At 39.6% G+C, this 22,340-nt stretch overlaps 1 protein-coding gene across 1 annotated transcript in view; it reads left to right on the top strand.

Annotated features, from left to right (window-relative positions):
- Window positions 1-22,340, top strand: part of TRDN (triadin) — a 260,739-nt gene that overhangs the window by 101,204 nt on the left and 137,195 nt on the right. The window contains exons 11-13 of the mRNA XM_078852185.1: window positions 3,968-4,003; window positions 5,406-5,468; window positions 6,192-6,251. Coding sequence (XP_078708311.1) covers window positions 3,968-4,003; window positions 5,406-5,468; window positions 6,192-6,251 — 159 coding nt within the window. The remainder of the gene's footprint in view (window positions 1-3,967; window positions 4,004-5,405; window positions 5,469-6,191; window positions 6,252-22,340) is intronic.

Here is a 22,340-nt window from a genome sequence, read left to right as displayed (position 1 = left end):
AACTTAATATCAATAGAAATGTTACCATGAAGTTTCTTTTAATTCCCCTTCAGTGTTTCAATCCAACACTGCAGCATTTTGCAGCTAATGCATGTGAAAACGACTAGAACCCAAAGTTCATCTGACCAGTCTAATTTTATTCTCCATGTTAAGAGAAATGCAAAAAAGGAATGGAACAGCATAAAGAGCAAAAATATAATTAGTCTTTTAACCTTTAGAGTGAAATCTTGGTCCCCACTAAAGTCAATTGTAAAATTCTGATTGACTTTACAAGGGCCAGGATTTCACTCTGGTTTAAAGAAGAAAAGTATTCTTAACAGATAAGGAAATTTGCTTTATTTTTAAAATATACTTTTTTGTTTCTCATGTCTCTTTAAAAACATAAATTATGTGAATTTAAGGTGTGCAAGTTGGTTTGCATAAAATTAAGTGCAGACTTTTACCCAAAACTTATGTTGAAACTGAATGAAATTTTCTCTGAGGTTCCGATAAACTAAATTAACTTTTGTTTTAGTCAGTTTGGTTTTCTTTTTTCTGTACATCTCTGTGTACTTCCTCGTTTCTTCCAAGACCAGAATCATTAGACAAGAAAGGCTGTTGTAATATTTCACAAAACCAGACAATATCAAGTCTCCCATGAAAGCTTTTATCCTGGGATTTCCAGACAGCAGGGATTTTGATAAGTGCAGATAAACTTTGTATAAGCATCTGAACTTTAGGTATGTTATCTGAACCAAACCATTTCCAAACCTTTTGACATTCACTCCCACTAGTTATTTTTACTTCTACATATTCCTCTCCACAACACACAATATGGATGGCAGTATTTTGGCACTTTCCTTACCTCCTCTTCTTAGAGGTGATGGATGGGCAGACAAGTTCTTTCAGAGTCAGCACTAATGTGACTGTTTGGAGCATCTGGGAAGGTATGTGTGGATAAGAGACGCTCACAATATCTTCCTCCTCCAGACAGACTGCATCGCTTGTGTAACACCAGGCCTTGTAACTCAAGTGCATTCCTAAATTTAGATCTCCCCAGCATTGGCACAGCAACAGGCTGTTGTTACTCCCAAACCTAGTTTGAAGTGGTACACTTTTTGCATGTTAATAATACTGTAACCTCTCCTCCCCCTGCCTTTCAAGAAGTACTTGACATCACAGGTAGAGAACAAGAGAAGTTGTAGAAACCGATGAAGGCAATTCAACCCACTATATCTTTTTTTGTTTGTATTAAATCCACCTTCTTGCTTTTTCAGCAAATCTTTCAGTCCCCTCCTCTTCAGAAATAAATCTAAACTAATACTGAATTTTTCTTTGCGTCAATCAATTTGCATCAATCAATTTTCCAGTAACCTGTTCCGTATGTTGTTTATCCTTCATATGTAATAGTTTTGCCTGGGTTTCCCATTTAGTGGTATGGGGGCTAGTGCTGCAGATGACATTCCAGATGGGGTCTAAAAAGTACTTTACAAAATAAATTCTGAACTTCATCTCTCTGAGAAAATCTACTGTCTGTCTTCGGTAGAGTAGTGCTGAACTACTGTTTAGTAAATGATAATACATAAGTCATTTTTCTTGGTCAGTCTCCTGGAGGATTGTTTCTTGTAGCATAAATTTCCTAGGTTGACTCCTGATTTTCCAACTAATTATTTATATTTGTCTATATTGAATTATATTTGAGGACAGCTAGAGTAAGCTTCTGAATGATCAAAATCCTTCTGAATTTGATTGTGTAACTTGCTGTTCAGTGTCTATTACATATCCCCCATAAGTGGTTGGTCCACAGAGGTTTATGAGCCTGCTATAGCTTCTAGTTATAGGAATTAATCCTTTAGATTAACAGAAGGGGTTCATTATTTTAGTGCTAAAGGCCATGAGTTCAAACCCTGCATACAGCCTGAACAGGGTTGGCTAGTTTCCTTTATTTTCTCTGCCTGCTATGTTATGGTACGTCTACATGGCAGATTTTCCACGTCTTACCATGTGTTTTTGTATCAAGTTTAGATAGTCCTCCATTGCCATTCTCACAATTCCCTATATCTCTATTTTCTGGGCCATGTACCAAAAGCTACCTGTTGATTCATATACCCTCGCGCGGCATTTAGCCCTTCATGTTCCATTTAGTTAAGTTTATGCTTGGAAGAAGCTCACCCATTCTATGCTTCAGATGTGGCAAGTTTTCTGTTGGCATTAGACATACTTCTTAACTTGTCATGGTCCAAATGTGGAATGTGATACACAAAAAAGACAGTATGTAGGACACAGAAAATGTACTCATGCAGGACACTTAAAATTAGGTGGGATTCCTTCTTTTACTGTAAATAACTCTTTCTATAACCTCAGTTTAATGATTCCTTATAATTTGCAACAATAATAGTAAGGGACATCAAATCTGTGTGAAACTTAGATAATGTTGGGGCTACAATGAATGACATCCCTCAGAATGTGGTACGCTGGAGAAGGGTGGCAGTGGCAATTTATTATAGTAGAATACATTGGTGGAATGACTTTGCAAAGCAAACAGTTGTGTTCAGTATGGGATTTCTCCCAGTCCTCCAGGCCCCCATTGTGAAACCGGACTTCCCAAAGGCATTTCCCTCCCTTTTTTATGCAGATATTCTAAGGGCCCTTCCTCTGAAACCTGTGCAAGGGGAAAGGAAAGCTGAGCTGGAGTTAACTCCTTTTCCATTGTGGAGCAGTTACCCTGCACCCTATCACAGGAGCACATTTGCATATAGTTTTGATTTGGTAAGAATTCTAGAATTGGGATCTGCAGTTGGGGCTCGATTATTGTTTCCTGCCTGTCAAGGCACAGGTTGCCTTTTCAGAGCACTGCAGGAATCTCTGAACATGGCAGATCTGATTGGTGCGCCGCTTACTCTTCCTGCCCTCAGGAACAGTGAACAGAGCACCAAAGACAGGGGATTTTGTGCTGTCTGATGCACTGATAGCACTGATAGCACTGATATATGGTGAAACTGAGTTGCAGCCACACTGTGTCATCTCACAAAGGAAACATTAACACAATGGCTGAACATGATTTTTTTTTTAGTCTTTTCTCACTTCATGTAGTGCTCAAGTCACTTTCCAGTGCTTCCAAATTGAGCATCAGTGGTTTCGATAATAGGCCAGATCCTGAGAGGCAGCCTGATCTCCTTTGGATCATTCTGGTGGCTGAAATGAGACAGCAAGCAACCGAGTTTCCCTAGTGAGGGGTCCCACTTGCCCCTGTTTTAGAGCAGAGGGAATGGGACTAGTAGAGAACCAGCCCCAGGATCAGTGGAAGCTGGGCACAGATGAGGATGTGGCCCAACATAAAAAGTCATATGCTCACAGTTTTTATGTTGTTATGCATATTTTCTTTACCTCTACTAATGTCCATATTGCTGATTGCACACAATTTTTGAACTTTGCATTGCTTGATCAGTGCCCTGGTTAACCATATGCGTACGTATAAGCAAATCATTACTTTGTTTGTAACCAATGGTCAGCTTAAACTTAATCATGATTAACTGGGGACTAAATGGGGGAATATGAGGCACATAAAAGCAGCTGGGTGAAACAGTTTGTAGAAGAATCACTAGGGACTCGTCTTTAGTTTTCCCAAGCTAATAAAAAGGGTGAAAATGACCAAATATATTTAAAATTGATTAAATCTTGAGATACTGCTCAACATTTAACCAGGGATTTATCATGTCTGCTAGAAAGTCAGAGCCAATTTGGTTCAGTAAGATTCCTTCATGTTGATAAACTAGTCCCCCTGTTTTATGCAATGTACTCGTATTTGTGAAACCAGTTCACAAAGACCAAGGGGTTTATAACGTCTAAGAAAGTGTCTATTTTTGTATCAGTCACACATATTTTTGTTTGCTTCTTTAATTTCTGAAAGCATGCTGTGCCGTATTGTAATTAACTTTTTTGCATTCCCTGTTTTAAGAATATTCTTTTTATATATGTTTTCATGCAGAAGAAAAGCCTCTTGTGATAGCTAAGGAAGTGAAAAGTAAGTAACTTAATTTTTTCTTTCTGTTGATGTGAATTTATGCAAGGGCTAATAGCATATTTGTTGCTTGGATTTGCTAGCTTCAGAAAAGCTTCTTCTACCCCAGAACAATTTTCAAGGAAAGAAAGAGTCTCACTTTATGGACTCATGATCTTTTGCATGTGCTATTCTGTATAACAATATAGGCTAGCTTCTTGTACATATTCATAATAGCAAAGCATCACAAAATAAAAAGCTATAGCTCTGCTAACTCAGCTGATACCCATAACTACACAACTTGAAAGGCCAAACCTGGATGGCTGTGGGGTGGGCAATACAAAGGGCAAATATGTTTGCTGTTATTTTACTAGCATTTAATGGGAATTCATTCCCTAACAAAGAGAGAGAAAGACAACAGGAAAGGAGTTTCCTGATGGCTCATACCTAATTCTATTCTACCAATTAATAACACTTATGCAATAAGTAATTAAATTGTTGTGGCCTTCATAGAGAAAAAGCTAATTTCCAAGTTTCCCAGTGAATCCATAAAATAGAGACAAATGAATTTAAAAGATAGTCATGTTCTTTAGTAGACAATGGTTTAACTGCAATTCACCATGAATAGCAGATATCTTGTAATGACACGTTTAAAGGTCCAATTCATAAAAATGTTATGAGGGTATATTATTTATATAGGCTTTTGATGGTATTCTGCACTTATTGCTGAGTATCTCTTGCAAGTTTTTCTATTGTCAGTCAGGATTTATAGGGGAAGCACTAAGTCAGAACAAATGCAGGGTTACTGTATCACTTCAAAAATTGTATTTATAATAGGTTAATTGGTATAATTGATTGAATAAGTGCCTATTTCTTAAATAATTACCTGGTGCACACACTGGCTCCAATTCTATCCTCAGCTTTGTGTGGACTTGCTGGAACATAGAGCATGTTTATATATTTGAGGGGATGACAGTAGTGTTTTTAATAAGTGACTAATTGGTCCAGATTTGCATGTCTTCTCCGTTGCATGGACTGATCTCCAGATATACGTTTTCTGCATTGTGATGGCAAATCTTCCAAAGCATACTTCAGTTGGCCAAAACTGGGTAGATTTAATAAGACACAGCACGGAGGGAATATGTACCATCTGAAACAGGTTGATCTACCCAATGGCACAGTTTGGCCTAATATAAGTATAAACATCTGTCACAAGTAGTCATGGTTTACCAGTGTGGGTGCCATAGAGATGAGACACATCTGGGTAGACAAGTCCTCCCACAACTATGCTGTCTTTTTGCCTCACTCTCTGTTTAAGTATTGGGCCTTGTTCAAGTCTCTTACCTTATTGTTTTATAAAATGTGGGTCATTGTTCTTTAGTAAGATATAAAAAATCAACTGAACTTCTTTTAAATCTTTTCTTAGGAACAGAAGAGGAAAAGAGGATAACTCAAGAGAAGAGAGCTATTCCTGAAACTAAAAAGAAAGGCATGGAATTAGAAAGTTTGTTGAGAGGCTGATCCAGCTCCCATTGAAATCAATGGCCAAATTCCCATTAACTTCAATGGTGGCAGATCAAACCCTAAACTTGCAGTACCACAATGCTCTCCTATTGGACGATCTTCCCATACCTTAGTAACATCACCATCCCATGTTTTACTACTTTTTCAGTTAGTGTCAATATTTTAAGGCTTTTCCTGGTTGACAAGCCAGAGAACCAATGGCAAACCTGGTGGTTTAGCCCCCTGGTTGTGAAGCTGTCCATGGCAATTGTAATGTTTGTCCCTGATATAACAGGACATGGCTATATTGCCATATGTGAAAATGGTGGGACATATAGCTTTGGACTCTGCATGCCAGTTTCAATGACATCAGTACCATGTCGTTTTGATAGTAATGAATAAGATTTGCAGCTACCACTGGTAACTTAAATTAAAAGGTACCACATTCCTGCACTGATGAGTCTTGCCTGGCCTTTCATGAATTATTAAGTATCCAGATTATCCAAAATTGATGCTGACTGATTAATTTTCATTTTTTATCTGATTGCTTTGTGACTAGGTGTGGGCAATGGCTAGAATCATCTGATCTAAATTCAAAAATAAGTCACATTTTTTCAGTATGTGCCCACCAGGGCTTGGCTGACTGCATATTTGAATGTGTGATTCATAGTTCTATCATATCAAATGACTTTCTTTAATTAAATTTTAGAAAAAGAAGAAGAAAAAAAGAAATCCCCTGAGACGACTGTCCCTGAAATAAAAAAAGCAGGTAAGAAATTGAAATATGTCGGGTTTTTCAATAGACGTTTGATTATTTAATATATGTATTTTCAGTGTTTATACATTTAAAGTAGGTTAATATTTAAATTCCCATTACTTAAGTCTGCGGGGTTCTCCCTTATTCTGTGGATTTGGGATTTGGACAGAAATAAGTCACCCTCTCCCCACTCCTGACACCAAATTAAACTGTGGCATAAGTAACCCCACTCAACGTATTCCATGTTTGGGATAGCTGGTGGATGCTTGATTTTTTTTAAAAAAGTAGTATATGTAAAGTGGGGTTCAGCTCTGGCCATAATTTTTTCAGGGATAGTTATTTCACATTCAAATAATTTTAGGTCCAAATGGTAACAAGTAGCAGGGGAAATAGGTAGTTAGTTGTCTAAGGCTTTCTCTATGTTGGGAGAAATGAGTTGTGTTAGAAATAATATTAACAAACATGCTTTAACATGAAATCATAGAATATCAGGGCTGGAAGGGACCTCAGGAGGTCATCTAGTCCAACCTCCCTGCTCAAAGCAGGACCAATCCCCAATTATATCATCCCAGCCAGGGCTTTGTCAAGCCTGACCTTAAAAACTTCTAAGAAAGGAGATTCTACCACCTCCCTAGGTAACGCATTCCAGTGTTTCACCACCCTCCTAGTGAAAAAGTTTTTCCTAATATCCAACCTAAACCTCCCCCACTGGAACTTGAGACCATTACTCCTTGTTCTGTCATCTTCTACCACTGAGAATAGTCTAGAACCATCCTCTTTGGAACCACCTCTCAGGTAGTTGAAAGCAGCTATCAAATCCCCCCTCATTCTTCTCTTCTGCAGACTAAACAATCCCAGTTCCCTCAGCCTCTCCTCATAACTCATGTGTTCCAGACCCCTAATCATTTTTGTTGCCCTTCGCTGGACTCACTCCAACTTTTCCACATCCTTCTTGTAGTGTGGGGCCCAAAACTGTACACAGTACTCCAGATGAGGCCTCACCAATGTTGAATAGAAGGGAACGATCACGTCCCTCGATCTGCTCGCTATGTCCCTACTCATACATCCCAAAATGCCATTGGCCTTCTTGGCAACAAGGGCACACTGTTGACTTATATCCAGCTTCTCGTCCACTGTAACCCCAGGTCCTTTTCCGCAGAACTGCTGCCTAGCCATTTGGTCCCTAGTCTGTAGCGGTGAATTGGATTCTTCCGTCCTAAGTGCAGGACTCTGCACTTATCCTTGTTGAATCTCATCAGATTTCTTTTGGCCCAATCCTCCAATTTGTCTAAGTCCCTCTGTATCCTATCCCTACCTGCCACCGTATCTACCACTCCTCCTAGTTTAGTATCATCCGCAAATTTGCTGAGAGTGCAATCCACACCATCCTCCAGATCATTTATGAAGATATTGAACAAAACCGGCCCCAGGACCGACCCTTGGGGCACTCCACTTGATACCAGCTGCCAACTAGACATGGAGCCATTGATCACTACCCGTTGAGCCCGACAATCTAGCCAACTTTCTACTCACCTTATAGTGCATTCATCCAGCCCATACTTCTTTAACTTGCTGACAAGAATACTGTGTCAGCACTACTGAGTGTAGACAAAAGCAGGGCTGTTTTTTTAAAGTGATAACTAGGAACAAATGTTAATGTCCTGTCTACACTAGAATTTGCAATCATTGTAGTAATGATTTAGTGTTGACACATGTTCAAGCATGTTTAAAATTCAAATGAAGCTTCTTCCCATGTCATTTTAATATCTTTCATTTCTGCTTTTATTGTGCATTTCCAAGTTTTCCTTGGTCTATCGCATCCCCTCTTGCCCTGGGAATTTCTGTCCAGTGCCTGTCTTATGTTGTTTGATTCTTTCCTTCATGTGTGTTCTCGCCATCTTTATTTTTGTTCCATAATTTTCTGTCCTATCAATTTCTGTTTCTTCCTCCTCCAAAGCTCTTTATTTGTCTTTTTTTTTTTTTTTTTTGGCCATCTAATGTTGAGGATTTGTCTAAGGCAGCTGTTTAGAGAAACTTGAAGTTTAGATAATAAGGTCTTGATAAGTCTCTAGATTTCAGCACCATTCAGTAAGATAGACTTTACAATGGTGTTAAATAGTCAAAGCTTAGTTAGGAGGGAAAAGACTCTGTTTCCCTAGATTGGCTTTGGGGTTGAAGAGGCATGTCTGGTTTTTGCTATTCCATCTGTTCCATCGTTTTTGCTCATGGTGCTGTCAAGAATTGCAAAGTGTTGGACCTCTTCTATGCCAACCTCATAAAGTGTTATTGGTATTTCTTGTTGGATGTTGATTCTCATGATTTTCATTTTCTCTGTGTTGATTTTCAGCCCGACTAATTGTGCATAGGTTGGAGATAATTTGTGTTAGCTTGCTTTTCTCCATGAGTATGGGTCAGCAGGTTGATGATCTGTTACTGTCTCTGCTCCATTCCTGTTATATACAGACTCTAAAGTTCTTATCCATTTGCGCAGAATTGCAATGTGATCAATTTTGTTCCCTGTTCTGTGGTCTGGCTACCTGCCAGTTATCTTGTGAATAGTACGGTGAGGGGAAATAGTTCCTCCAGTGACCAGATCATTCATTCCACAAAAATCAGCAAATATTTCCCCATTTTTGTTCATTTAACAAAGGCCTTATTTTCCCATAATTACTTCCCTGCCTGTATTGTTGCTTCCCCCCCACCCCCACTTTCGTGTTCATGTCTCCAGTTACCAGGAGGACATCCCTTTTCAGGACCTTGGCTACTTCTGTTCACGGAAGTTTTCTTATTCCCATTGGCTAGCTAGATTTGTTAGAGAGTAGCACTGAATAATGGGCACTTTCTGAAACTTTGATGTAAATTGTGGTGTTATAAATCTGTCAGGCTTTTAGCTGCCCTCCTTGACAGTATCAGATTATGCCATCTCTATGTACATTACCCGCTGCCAGGAATGAGGACTTGCCGCTGTACCTGCCCAGTCTCCTGGGAGCCTATGAGCACAGCTGAGCCACAGCAGGGCTGCCTGATTGACTACTCCGCCTCTTTGGCTGAGAAAGTCAGCAACCCTGCTCTTAAGCCTAACAGCAACAACTGATCTGTGGCTGCTCTATACATACCCCCACAGCTGCAATCTCTCCTTGCCTCACTAGCCTTACTCCAGCCCTGATCCTGGCTTATTCCCAACCTTGCTACTGTCCTTCCAGTCTGCTCCAGCCTTGCTTGGTCCCTGGGTCCTGACTCTGGCTCTGTTCCTGGCTTGTAACTCCAGCTCTGACCACATCTGTGCTAGGCCTGACCATTTCTGGTCTGACTGCTAAGGCTGACCCCATATCCCGGTTCATGACATTGGCATTCAGTAGCCCGGAATATAGTAGGATGTGTCCAGGTGACAGTTATTTGTCATGATGTTACCCATCTCACTTCACTTAGGCCTAGTATATCTAGTTTATATTTGTCCATTTCTTTTGTTACTTGGGCTGTTTTACCAGACTTATATAGCGTTTACATGTTCCAGATACCCATTTTAGTTACGGATTTAGGATGGAGAAGATTTGTCAGAGGAGTAGCTTCCTTTCAGGTTTGGCCACTTTGTATCATCTTCTCTCTTTTAGGTCTAGATGAGTTAAGTTGAATTAGGTTCGGTTTGTTGAGCTGAGCAGTAGTGTAGGTTTCCATAACAGCCTTGTTTTTTTATGGGAGCAGTTGTTAGCCCACTCCCAACCAGGCCCTACCAGGAGGATTGGTGGACTGCCTTTGGTCTGGTTTCTAGTCTTCAGCCTGGCATAGGTGACCTTACCAGTTATATTCCCACTAGCATAGTTTTCAGGGTCATGGCACCATGCAAGCTGTCCCACCACATCAAGGCATAGTCCTTGGGGAAGGAAACTACATTACATGCCATGTAATTCAGAAATGAAACATCTGGTTTTGATGCTATCTCCTTTTGAACCCCTAAAAGCAGGAAATCATAATGGAGGAGACAAACTACAGTTTACAGTGTTGCCAACTCTTATTATTTTTATCACACGTCATGCATTATTTGGTGTTTTTCTTAAAGTCCCATCTGCTGGAGTCATGTGATTAAGGGGGTATCTCAGCTTTTTATTAAAGAAAAGGTACTTTTCTACTCTCATGATTAGGGAGAAAGGCTTGAAAACAGGAACCCTAAAGGCTCAAACACCAGAAGGCAAATAAAAAGAACCCACAATTTATTATTTTAACATTATTGTAATTTCCAAGCTAATCTCATGAGTTTGGGGGTCTAATTTATGATTTTTGAACACTTGGGACAACTAACTCTAGCAGTATTGTTCTAGTGTACACATAAGGATCTTTAATGTTTGCAGTTTGTGGATGTAAGCTAATGTGATATAATAGGAAGGAGGTTACTGATAAGGCTTCTGAACTCCAAAATGCAAAGGATTAAAGTAACAAAGACAGAAACTTTTATACTAATTCTTAAAGAAGACATATCCACTCAAAAGACAATAGTAGAACTTACAATAACATCTCTATTAGTCATGTATACAAATAGGGCTGATCTATTCATGCAAAACCTTATGAGGAGGAGCTCAGAAAAAAGCATTTATGAATACTCATCTTGTGATAGCCAGGGTTGATTTTTTTTTTTGAGAGGTGTTGAGTACTCACAATTGTAATAACAGTTAATGGGCATTTAGATCCAATGGTGATGATCACAGTATAGGAATAGAATGGAACAGAGCCTAACACCACACTGAAAGGGTTAAAACCAGGATCACAGGAAGCATTATCAGAGCCAGGCCTACAACTCAGGTATTCCTGGCACGATCTATGCTTTCTAATTATTCAGATCTCATGTTAAATTACATCATAAACTGAGAGGATATATATTCCATAAAGTTTACTGAAGTATAAAGTTAAATTGCATCTTTAAATGTATAAATATAGATTTAAAAATAAAATATCATAACTTAAGATGGTGATTCAAAAAGACCCTTATAACTTTATCCTGACTCTAAACTTGCTTTTCATATAGAGTTTTAAAAGATTACATTTTATGGTCAAACTGCAGTATAAAGTTATTAACATGTTCATCTTCTATTACTAAACCTTGTGAGTCATCGTAACGATGCTGGAGAGAGAGATATTAAACAGAGCAAGACAGTCCCACATTTCTGTCCTTTTTTTTTCGCTCCCTAGTTTGATGCATTTTTGAAGACTTTACTAGTCTCTGTGTTAGAAGATGGTAATCCATAATATATTCTAGTTACACATGTCACTGTTATGTATCATTGGACTTGCTCTTTGAATTTATGTTCTCTTTTTTAGCATTGAGTGGCAGCATATATTGTTATCCCTAGAAGGTTTTAAACCTGCAATAATTGCCACATTTGATTAAAATGAGCAATCTCAGTGTGTGGTTGTATTTACATGCTTTGGGCAGAAACAGCAGAGTTTGCAGAGTGGTGAACTTTGGAAGGCTTGAACTTTCAGTCTGAATAAGCAACCAAAAGCAGGATTATTTAATTATTTTTACCTTTTCTAATTAAAAGGACAGGCAGTGTCTATTGCATTAAATATAAGCTCCTTGCCCAGGCCTTCAAAGCCCTGCTTTACCTCTCTTAGTGCCTACTTCTCTGACTTTGTCTCTCTCTGTTTCCCATCAACTCTTTCATTTCCCTTTGTGTCCTCCATGCTTGTTTCTGCACTGTCTGCTCTACAAGGCCCCTTTATACCTGGAACTTACTTCCTGAAACCCTATCCCCCAAGCTGGGCTTCATCCTGTCATTCAAATCCCTCCATAAAACTCACAGCTTCCACAAGGCCTGTTAACACAGTCTCTTCCTATAGTGAAATGATGGTCTGCATGTGTGGTTGACTGAGAGGCAGAGAGAGCCTCATAATAATGCTTTGAGGGCAACTCTGCCCCTCCCTCCCACCTTTTCCCCATCTAAAGGGAAAACATTTTACACCTCACAGCATATCCTTTATATTTTCTGATTAATGTTTTAGATTAATGCAAATTAGCAAATGAAAGGTGTTGTGGGTTTTTTGGTCCGTGTTGCAATTTTACCCCTTGCATTACGTGAATGTACTTTTGCACAGCTCTGTACTAACCGCCAGTGGTGTTGGAGCCGTTTTTTAGCAGGGGTGCTGAAAGGCCAGTGAACAAAACCTTAAACCGTGCTGCATCCCCAGCACCCCTAATTACAGCACCCCTGCTAACTGTCTCTCTAAGGTGCATTTGTTTGCAGGCAAATTCTCTCTCTTTCTGAACCCCCTCTTGTCATCTCTCTTTCTCTCTCTCTCTCTCTCTCTCTGCTGCAGAGTAGACTAATATTGAATGTGCTCAGTACAAAATGAACTGGAGGATTCTTAATTAGCTTTTAAAAGTGTATTGTAGATAAAACACATTAATCCTCTGACCTTCCGTTAGTACAAAAACATTGTGCTAATTGTTCTGAAAAACAGATAATTCTGTTGTTATAAACTCAGAGGTCTCTCTTAAACAAACATAATTGGCAGAAATAAGGGTCTGCAAAATCCTGTTTAAAAACCCCTACTCCACGAGGCTGGACAAATATAGAGCCATATCTGCACACATTCATGAAGGAGTCTTGCTGAGAGAAGTCTGGATGGGGTAACAAGAGTAATGGCCAAGATTTTCAAAAGTGAGCGGTGATTTTGAGTGCCTCCGTTTTGGGGTATCCAACTTGAAACGTGATTGAAAAAGGGGCCTGCTTGTTTATTTTTATCCTTTGGAAGGTAGGTGTTCAGTACTTTCTGAAAATCCATCCTTTTGGAAGAAAGCCTATTACACAGAACGTACAAATGGCGTTTAGTGAAAACAGCTACTGCTTACAAATATAGGGACTGATCTGCTCAGGAAGGGCTTAGAACCTCTCAGGATCTGGTCTGTGCAGACAAATCCTTTGTGCATGGCATGCACAGGTACCCACCAAAAAGCAACAACAACCCAGGATGGAACAAGGGAGGTCCTCAGTGCAACAAGCTGCTTATCATAGATTAGTGTGTGTGATGTGCCTGTTTGTACTTGGACATCCCTGACACGGCAGCGGTCCCTCTAAACTCCTGTACTGGACAGGGATAATCTGGTGTGCTGCCTGCTCTCAGAATACCAATGTCTTTTAGTCCTGCCTTTGTTGCATTCAAGTGAACCTGCTTGGGGACATTTAAACGATGAGGCTGCATTTGCCCTCAAATGTAAAGATTAAAATTATTACCTTGACACTGTCATGTATCTGAAATATTCACCTATGCGGGTTCAGTGAGGCACTCTACCAGCGCCTGGAGGTGACATGCCTGATAGTCCGTGGGAGGAATGGCTGTGTCTTCTGTGTTTGGAGGAGGGATGTTATTATAGCCGTGCAGGGAGTAGAACTGAGATACTCAGGGATGAGGGGACAGGGCCTCTCTGCTGCCTTTTTTGCATGGTCTGATGGCAGGTGTATTGTCCTTCACTCTGTGCTGTTTAATGCCAGTCTTTGCAACTTGCAAAAGGGCACAGATCCAGGGGAAATGAGGAGAAAAGGCCATTCTATTCTCCCACAGTTTGGCCTTTGCTACTCTGCTTTATAGAGGCAGACAAAGAAATCCCTATGACCAGTTTTTAAATTCCTGATCTGCACAAAAACCCTTCATTTGTATGGCTTCCCTGCCCACATTTACCTGGTGCATTCCTCATGTTACATAGTTGTTTTCTACTGATAAGAGAAATAGTGGTGACATCTGGTGGCCAATTATCTGTTCTTTTCTTTTGTCTGCCTGCTTTTTCTCCTCCTGAACATTACCATATGTAAGTGTCCTTTCTTAAAGGAATGAATTTGAGATCTGTAGCTATTATTTATATCTGTTCCCCTCCCAGCCAACCATGCTGCAATGGTCACTCCTGGAAGGTGGTACACTCTGGAACAATGTTAAAATGCCAGCCAAACATGAAACCCTTCTGAGAAGTATCACCTTCCTGGGCAGTACTTCCAGTATAGCCAGCAAACAACAGCGAACTAGCCATGGTTGAATGGCATAATATTGTACTTGATAGAAACACTCTTGGCACCACCGATGGAGCCAAGACACAGCACACTACTACAAGAGGCTTGAATGGGGGGCAGGGGCTTTTGGTCCCAGATCAACTGAAAAGAAAATAAGCAGAGAAAACCTTATGCACAGTTGAAAGGAGAGATGCCACTAAATGCCAACGTCATACTGTCCTACCAGAAAATAACACTTCATACCATTCACTGGTCCATGGATGCTTAACAGGCCTGTATATTGATAGTACTGAGGCCAGAGTTAGGCTGTTTTTTTGTTATAGTGCGACTGTGAAGAATATGGGATGTACATGTGTTACTGTACATTTTGGAGCTGCATGGGACTTATCTGTAGAGCAGCAAATTCTATCTGTGAAATTGATGAAATATGATTGTGGAGGTTAAGGTGTGTTAAAGAAGGATAGCTTAATTGGGCATTTCCTCAAATTGGCCTTTACAGGGTTTTTACAAGTGTGGACTCTTCCCCAAGAGGTGGCTGGTAGCTGTATATGGAGGAAACTAATAATGCTGGAGGAGTGGGGCTTACTGGGGATAGCTTAGGAGAGAGAGAAATGGGGGAAACAAATATATAAATAAAATAACAGAAAGATAACCAGCAGTGAGTTGCCTAGGGTTGCCTTACTCAGAGATGTATATGTGAAGGGCAAAAGTTAAGGGAGGACAGAAGATTATGAATTGATAGGGAATTTTTAAAATTATAATTTTAAAGCCAAAAAAATATGTGAGTCAGAAACCTGGAGTTGTACACATTGTAAGAGTATGCACTTGCAGTTGCTTATTGCTTTTACCCTGGTACTCCCTCAACAGCTTCCCTCTGATTGATTGTTTGTTACACTCACTTGTGTCTTGTCTCTATACCCTATGCATATTGGAGCAGAGCCAGGATGTCCTGTGTGTTTGTACAGCCCTCAGCAAAAAAGGGCTCTGCTTCTGCTTGTGGTATTATATCATCATCATCATCATCATTATTTTATTATCCATGGAGCAAAACCCACAATTCTCATTTTGAACATCTGGGTTCCCTGTCTGGTTTACTGGAGCTCTAGGCTTCGTCTCCTGTGTTGCAGACTGATTCGTTCCTAGCTAATAACTTGCTCCTGGCATTATTAGCATCTCAGACCCATCCTTACTTCTTTTTCTATCCTCCCCTGGGTTCTGTTTATGACTCACCTGCTGTTTCCTGGCATTCTCCACTAATAGCTGCTTTTCCCTTCAGACACAAGCTATGCAGGCTACCGTGAAGATGGGGCTATGGTTATTAACCCATAGAAAGTCTGAGTTAAGATTTACATTGTTGCCAGCTGGTGATGTTATGTGCTGGTTTTCCTCTATCTTTCAACGTTGTTTAAAATTTCCTGTTTGTGGGGCTTTGTATAATAAAATCATAGAAAGTGGAGATGGAGATGACCTATTAGGTCACCTAATTCATCCTTCTCACAATGCAAAATGATTCCATACTGTATCTCTCCAAGTTCTTTATCTAGCTTAGTTTTAAATGTCTGAATCGCTTTAGAAGATTATTCTCAGTCTTAATAGATTTCAAAGTTAAGAAATTTTTTATTAAATTCCACCTAAATTTTCCTTTGCTTAATTTTCCCTGTTACTCATAGTTATAGCCCCATGTGACATCCTAATTTACCCCCTAAAGCCTTAGATCCCAATTCCCTATTGCCTTGCTCCTTGTATTGCCATTTACACTTACTTGTGCAAAGTAGATATAAAACTGGTGTAGGTGAATGGAGAATTTGATTTGGTAGTATTTCATACTCACTTCGCACAGGTGTCTACATGACAATGTACAGCAGAAGGCAATGGAGAATCAGGCTCTTGGTGCTAGGTGTCTTGGACTGTAATAAATAGTGGATTTATGGGATATAAGAATATTTCCTTTTGGTTTTACTTTGCACATACCTTTGTAAACTAAATACTGGAGGCCCCTATGTAGATACTTGCTCCCTATACTCTAAGAAAATGACAAACAAGCCTACTTACCTTATTGATGCTTCCCAGCTCAGCAAGAGACAAACATAGTCAAATTTGGTCTTATGGTAAAAATGAGGTTACACGTATCTGAGCAGACGCAAACAGCATTTGGCACTGGTGTAACTATTGCATCTGGAATACAGAGTCCAATTCTGGTGTCCACAATGCAAAAAGGATGTTGATAAATTGGAGAGGATCAGAGACAAGAACGATTAAAGGATTAGACAATATGCATTATAGTGATAGACTCAAGGAGCTCAATCTATTTAGCTTAACAAAGAGAAGATTGAATGACTTGATTTCAGTCCATAAGTACATATGTGGGGAAAAATATTTGATAATTGGCTCTTCAATCTAACAAAGAAAGGTATAACATGATCCAGTTGACGGATGTTAAAGCTAGACAAATTCAGACTAGAAATAAGGTGTAAATTTTTAACACTGATCGTAAGTAGCCAATGGAACAATTTACCAAAGGTTATGGTAGATTCCCCATCACTGGTAATTTGTATATCAAGATTCAATGTTTTTCCTACAAAATTTGCTTTAGGAATTATTTTGGGGAAGTTCTATGGCCTGTGTTACCACAATAATCCCTTCTGGTGTTTCAAAAGTATCTTAGGCCCAAATTTCAAAGGTATTTAGGCATTTACAGATGCAGATTGAGATTTACAAAAGCAACTAAGATGGTTAGACACATAACTCCCATTGATTTTCAATTAGACTTATCTCCAAAGTGCCTACATAACTTTTGACACGAGCACGTAGGCTCCTAAGTCACTGTGACACTGTTGAAAATTTTATCCCTACTGTCTAATGAATGGGTTCTTAAGGTGGAAATGGTGATATCATTTATGTAAGAAGCTGCTCAATTCGAGGGCCTCTTCCTCTTCCCCTCCATCCCACAGTTTACTTACTCACCTTGCAGTGACAACTGGCTCAGCATATGGCTGCTTCTCCATTGCAATTGGTATTGTGGAATTAAAGCTCCTCTAAGAAAACAAGCCTACTTGTTGAGAGGTGGTTGCTCTCTGGAAGAGTGAGCACCCTCTCAGTGACTGATTGACTGGCTGGTTTAGTCAGTTCAGCAGAGGAAGAACTTTTAATCTGCTCTCCTAATGGAGAACCTGTTGTTGAACCTTGCAAGAGCAACTGAACATTTCATCAAGATAACAGTATTGCTCTGTCACCCTTTAAGCATTGATTATTTCAGATATGTATAGTTAATTTCTTTAATCCTTTCTTGTAAATTAATCCCTGAACCTGCAGAGGTGGGAGGGATGGGCGAGGACAAACAGGGTGATGCACATACCACTTTTGTTTCTGCAGCTGAATCTCTTGTGGGATGATTTGGATCCCCATCAAGTCAAGTTCAAAACAAAACAAGTGCTCTTGGGCTCAGTGTTCATCATTTCAGACAAGAACAAGGAATGCCAAGGTTTTAAGAATAAATGGAAGATTGAGATGAGCTGGATTTGAAATACCCAGGCACTATTTAATGTGATAGCTGGGGAATCTGCCCAAACAAAGCATATAGGCATATTTTAGAATGACATGACTGTGTCTGATAGTCAGTCTGTTTTGAAGCTACATTATCATTCTTTTAAAACCCCCTTGGGGGAATGGCAAACTGGGAATGAACAACCCTGGAGTTAGTACAAACTGAATGTAGCGACTATGCAGGTAACTATATACTCACTTTGCCTCTTGCCCTTCAAAAGTGTTGAGTGAATTATCTACACTTTCTTACCAGCTGGTTGGCCTATCTTTAATTAATTATTCTAATCTGATTGCTTCTGCACTGTTTGTGTTGGTCTGTGGAATAATGCAATGCTTATTTGTCTAGTCACATTCAGAAATAACAGGATTAGTTGTTATGCGTATGACTCAAGCAATGCGAAGTTAATCTTTTTAGGAAGGGAAACAATACTGTTCCCTCAAAATAAGATGCACGTCTGAATCACCAGGCCTGATATTTAAAATAATTACTCTATACTAAACATCAATGAATATCAGCCAAGTTAAAATGGTAAACTAGTCAGTGTTATATATTTTCTGCTGGCATTGTATGGACAAACTGCAGACCTGACCCAGTTGAAGTCAGCGGGATATTTCCATTGACTTCAGAGGGCTTTGGATCAGACTCCATATGAAATCCTTTACTTTTTCCATTAAAAAAGCATCTTTCTCATTCCTAAAATTTGTCCTTGACTATGTCATTTTCCCTGAAAGTTCCCATGACAATACAAAGATGATCATTCAGCAGCTCCTGAATACTGTACCATAAATGACACATTGAATGACTTCTGGGTTCTAGATATGTTTTATTGAATTTCAAATTTGATACATTATACAGTAAAAGCTTTGTTATCCGGCATGTTGGAAGAATGGGGGGTGCTGGTCAGTCAAAAATTCCGGTTAACTAAGAGTTAGTTAACCAATGGAGGGAGGGAGTTTGGGTGCAGGAGTGGGCTCAGGCAGGGGGTTGGGGTGCAAGAGGGGTTTTGGGGTGCCAGATCCCAGTGGCTCACCTTGGGTGAAGCTGGGTGGCTCCAAGCAAACGGCTCCTAGGCAGAGGTGTGGCCAGGTGGCTCTGCATGGTGCCTCTGCCCCCAGGTGCTGTCCCTGCAGCTCCCATTGGCTGCAGTCCTCAGCCAATGGGAACTGTGGAGCCAGTGCTTGGGGCGGGGTGGGGTGGGAGCAGAGCATGGAGCCCCCATGGCCATTCCTCCACCTAGGAGCAGCAGGGACATGTTGCTTCTTGTGAGGAGCCGCCTGGATCCAGCAGCCCAAAATGCCATTTTCTCAAGCTTTCCAGTTGGTAAAGTGCTGGATAACATAGCTTTTACAGTACTACAAATGGCATCAACAATATTCCATTACACAATACAACAATGAAGAATATATTTGTGTTTGTGTCTGTGTGTGTGTATACACATATATACACCTATAGAACCACATACACACACACACACATATATATATATGCATGTGTGTGTGTTTCTATAGGTGTATATATGTGTTTGTATGTATAGGTGTGTATATATGTATATTAAAAACACTCTTAAGGCAGACTAAAAATCTCCATAGATTTCAGGACCTGCTACAATTGCCATTCTTAACTCAACTACATTTAAATCAATATTAAAAAAAAAAAACTTCAGGTAAGAATACATAAAAGAAATGGTCATTATTAAAATCCATGCAATGCCAGAAGTAATTACATTGTGTTTTTATTAAAGGTTTAATATTTTAAAGTGTAATTACTAGCATGAGCACATACAGTACAATCACTTCACGTATCTTTTGGTCTATACCCATTCAGTACCTGTAGTAATTTTTCAAGCCACTGATAGATACACAATATATGAAAAATCCATACTCAACATAGCTCTTTTTACCTTCTTCATGCAGGCAAAAAGCTAAGGTGAGCCTAGTATTGGTAAATCCCATAGGTCTGAGTTGGTAGGATGTTCTGTTACTTCTTGAGACCTTGCACAAAATGCTGGTAAGAGTCCACTTACATGAGTAGAGTAGGCTCATTTTCTAGGCCCTTGACCTCAGAAAACTGTCTTAAATCTTTTATTAGTCCATAATGAGCACTTCCTCAGTCTAGTCCTGTTTATCATGCATCCAGCTACACTGCAGAATTTCCTGGCTGTCTTTCTCCTAGAGAGGTTCATAGAGGTCACAGTTGCTGTGGAAACAAATGGGACATAATCTAGACCTCTTAGTTATGATTGTTTAACTTTTTAATAAAATATACCTAATGGGCATTCTTGCTCTGGTTTTTAACACGCAGAGTCAGCTTTGTGGCTTTGTTATACTTAACTCAGAGAGAAATATGGTTAAATGATTAGGATAATAGAATGGGCAGATGTTCTTGAGAGGAAGAGCCATACACAGTCATGGTTACAAATGCATTGATTTTTATCTTGATTGCAGTAGGTTCTGTGTGAAGTTGCTTCCTCATAGATTTTTGCTGCACTTTTTAGGGTGTAATTAGAGTACTGTATGTCACCGATAAAGATGAGTGAATGGACATTGCATTATTCAGATTTCCCTTTTCACACACAGTGAGAATGCTGACTATGTACATTCAGAAATACAACTAAAATGTACATCCTAGAAAACTTCACCTAAAAGTCTTTATATATCTGAACCTACAGCAAAAGGAAGTAAGGGAAATGTAATAAGGAGTATTTAAAGGGACATCATGCACAACTTGCAGCACAGAGTAAACAAAACCTAGTCTGATATTTCATGCTCAAAGAATTTGTCAGCTTCATGAGGCAGTTTGGAATATAATCTTTATTTCAGGCTCCTTTTCTGTAATGGCTTCAGACATTTTTAAGTTTGCACCAGACTTTATTCATTCCCCATAAGTATTTACAGCCAAAGTTTCACCACAAAACTGCTGAACCCATTGCAAATATACAATTTGGACTGTATTTGTGCTCAACCTGTTCAAAAGAAATGTGGATTGCCCCTGTTTTAGGAGAATTCACAAATCCTCCAATGTTTGAAAATATAGGGTCTGTTGTAAATATCTATTGAAGTCAATGGAACCATGACAATTTATAGCATAGATGATCTGGCCTGTGGTGGTTTATTTTAAGGAGTAGTGTTGTTATCTATACCAGTAGCTCCCAAATTTCATTGGTTCACATACCATCACCTTAAAAAATTGTTGCAAAATGAATGGCTAGACCATATAGCTCACGTACCACCAGTAGTACATATAGCACTGTTTAGGAACCTCTGATCACACATCTTACAAAATACCTTTTCTTCCTTCCCCCAATTGACTGTAGCCTGTGTAAATATGTGTAGTTCTGATGCCTGTACGATTATAATCTCATATGGAAACTCTTAATCTATTGTTAACATCCCCAATGGCCACAGATGGCTGTGGACCATGCTGTTAGTGGGAGAAGCTGATTTCATTTTAATAATTCCTAAGTGGAAAAGAATTAAGCATTAAAGAAAATGAAAACATGAGTCACTGGTATATTTTCAACTGGAGATTCCCAAAGTTCACCTATACATGTAGGTGAATCACCTGCCTGCTCATTCCTCTCTCTTACTTGGTTTACATCTGACTCCTATGGTGGAACTTTTTTGAATTCTCATGGGGTCATCTGCTTTCTTTGAAGTAGCATTTACTGTAGATGGGATGCATTCACAGACATTTCACTCTGCTTCTGTCTGAAGTGTTCTACAGGCTTGAGGCTATTACCCTCCTCTGGCATGGTGCCGATCAGGACAGACAGGCTTCATGCTTGTTCACTAAAATGTAGAGCTCATTTACAAGTCGTAACTGAAAATATGGTGCAAGATGGCTTAGAATTTCAGCCACTCAAATCCTCTGATTCATTGAAGTCTTTATTTATTGTATTTAAAACTCCTGTTGAATGCTGTTCAGCTGATAATTATTGTAGTAGCTAAAGAAAGAAAAAAACTATACAATTATCTAGCCCATACCCATTAGATTATCAAGTCCATTCACCTTTGTTCCCAGTGGATTGACCCCATGGTGGGCACTGATATAGACCTGAAATTCAGGCCCTAAGAGAATATGTTGCCATTCTTAATCAACAGGAACTACTTGCAAGCAATTGTTTTGAGTCAGGGAATTATTATTGTTGGTGATGTATTGAGACATCTCAGACAACACACAGACAGATATGCTCCCTGCCCAACAACTTGCAGTTGAAATGTTTAGATGAGTGATGTGCTGTCAAAAAGTTATCAAGGCCCCATCAAAAAAATTCCACCTTCATCAGTGATGCATGTGATATTCCCTGGTTAACGTACTACCACACAATCCTAAACCACCCCCCGTGCATTAATTCTATTCTCTGTCTTTCCCAGAAATCCTATCAGCTCCATACATCCCCTCGCTAGCAAGTCTTTCCCCTGCCACTCAGTCTAATACTTCCTGACCACTCATGGTTTCAGCTCACTGAAGCCCCTCTAGAGCCCTCCTCTATCAGTTTCATCACAGCAATAGCACTTGTCCAAGTAAGTTATCCAGGAGTTCTAGGCTGTGGGGTGGTTGGTC

This window comes from Lepidochelys kempii, chromosome 3, assembly GCF_965140285.1.
Source record: "Lepidochelys kempii isolate rLepKem1 chromosome 3, rLepKem1.hap1, whole genome shotgun sequence".
NCBI lineage: Eukaryota > Metazoa > Chordata > Testudines > Cheloniidae > Lepidochelys > Lepidochelys kempii.
This window is presented reverse-complemented; position numbering and strand designations above follow the sequence as displayed.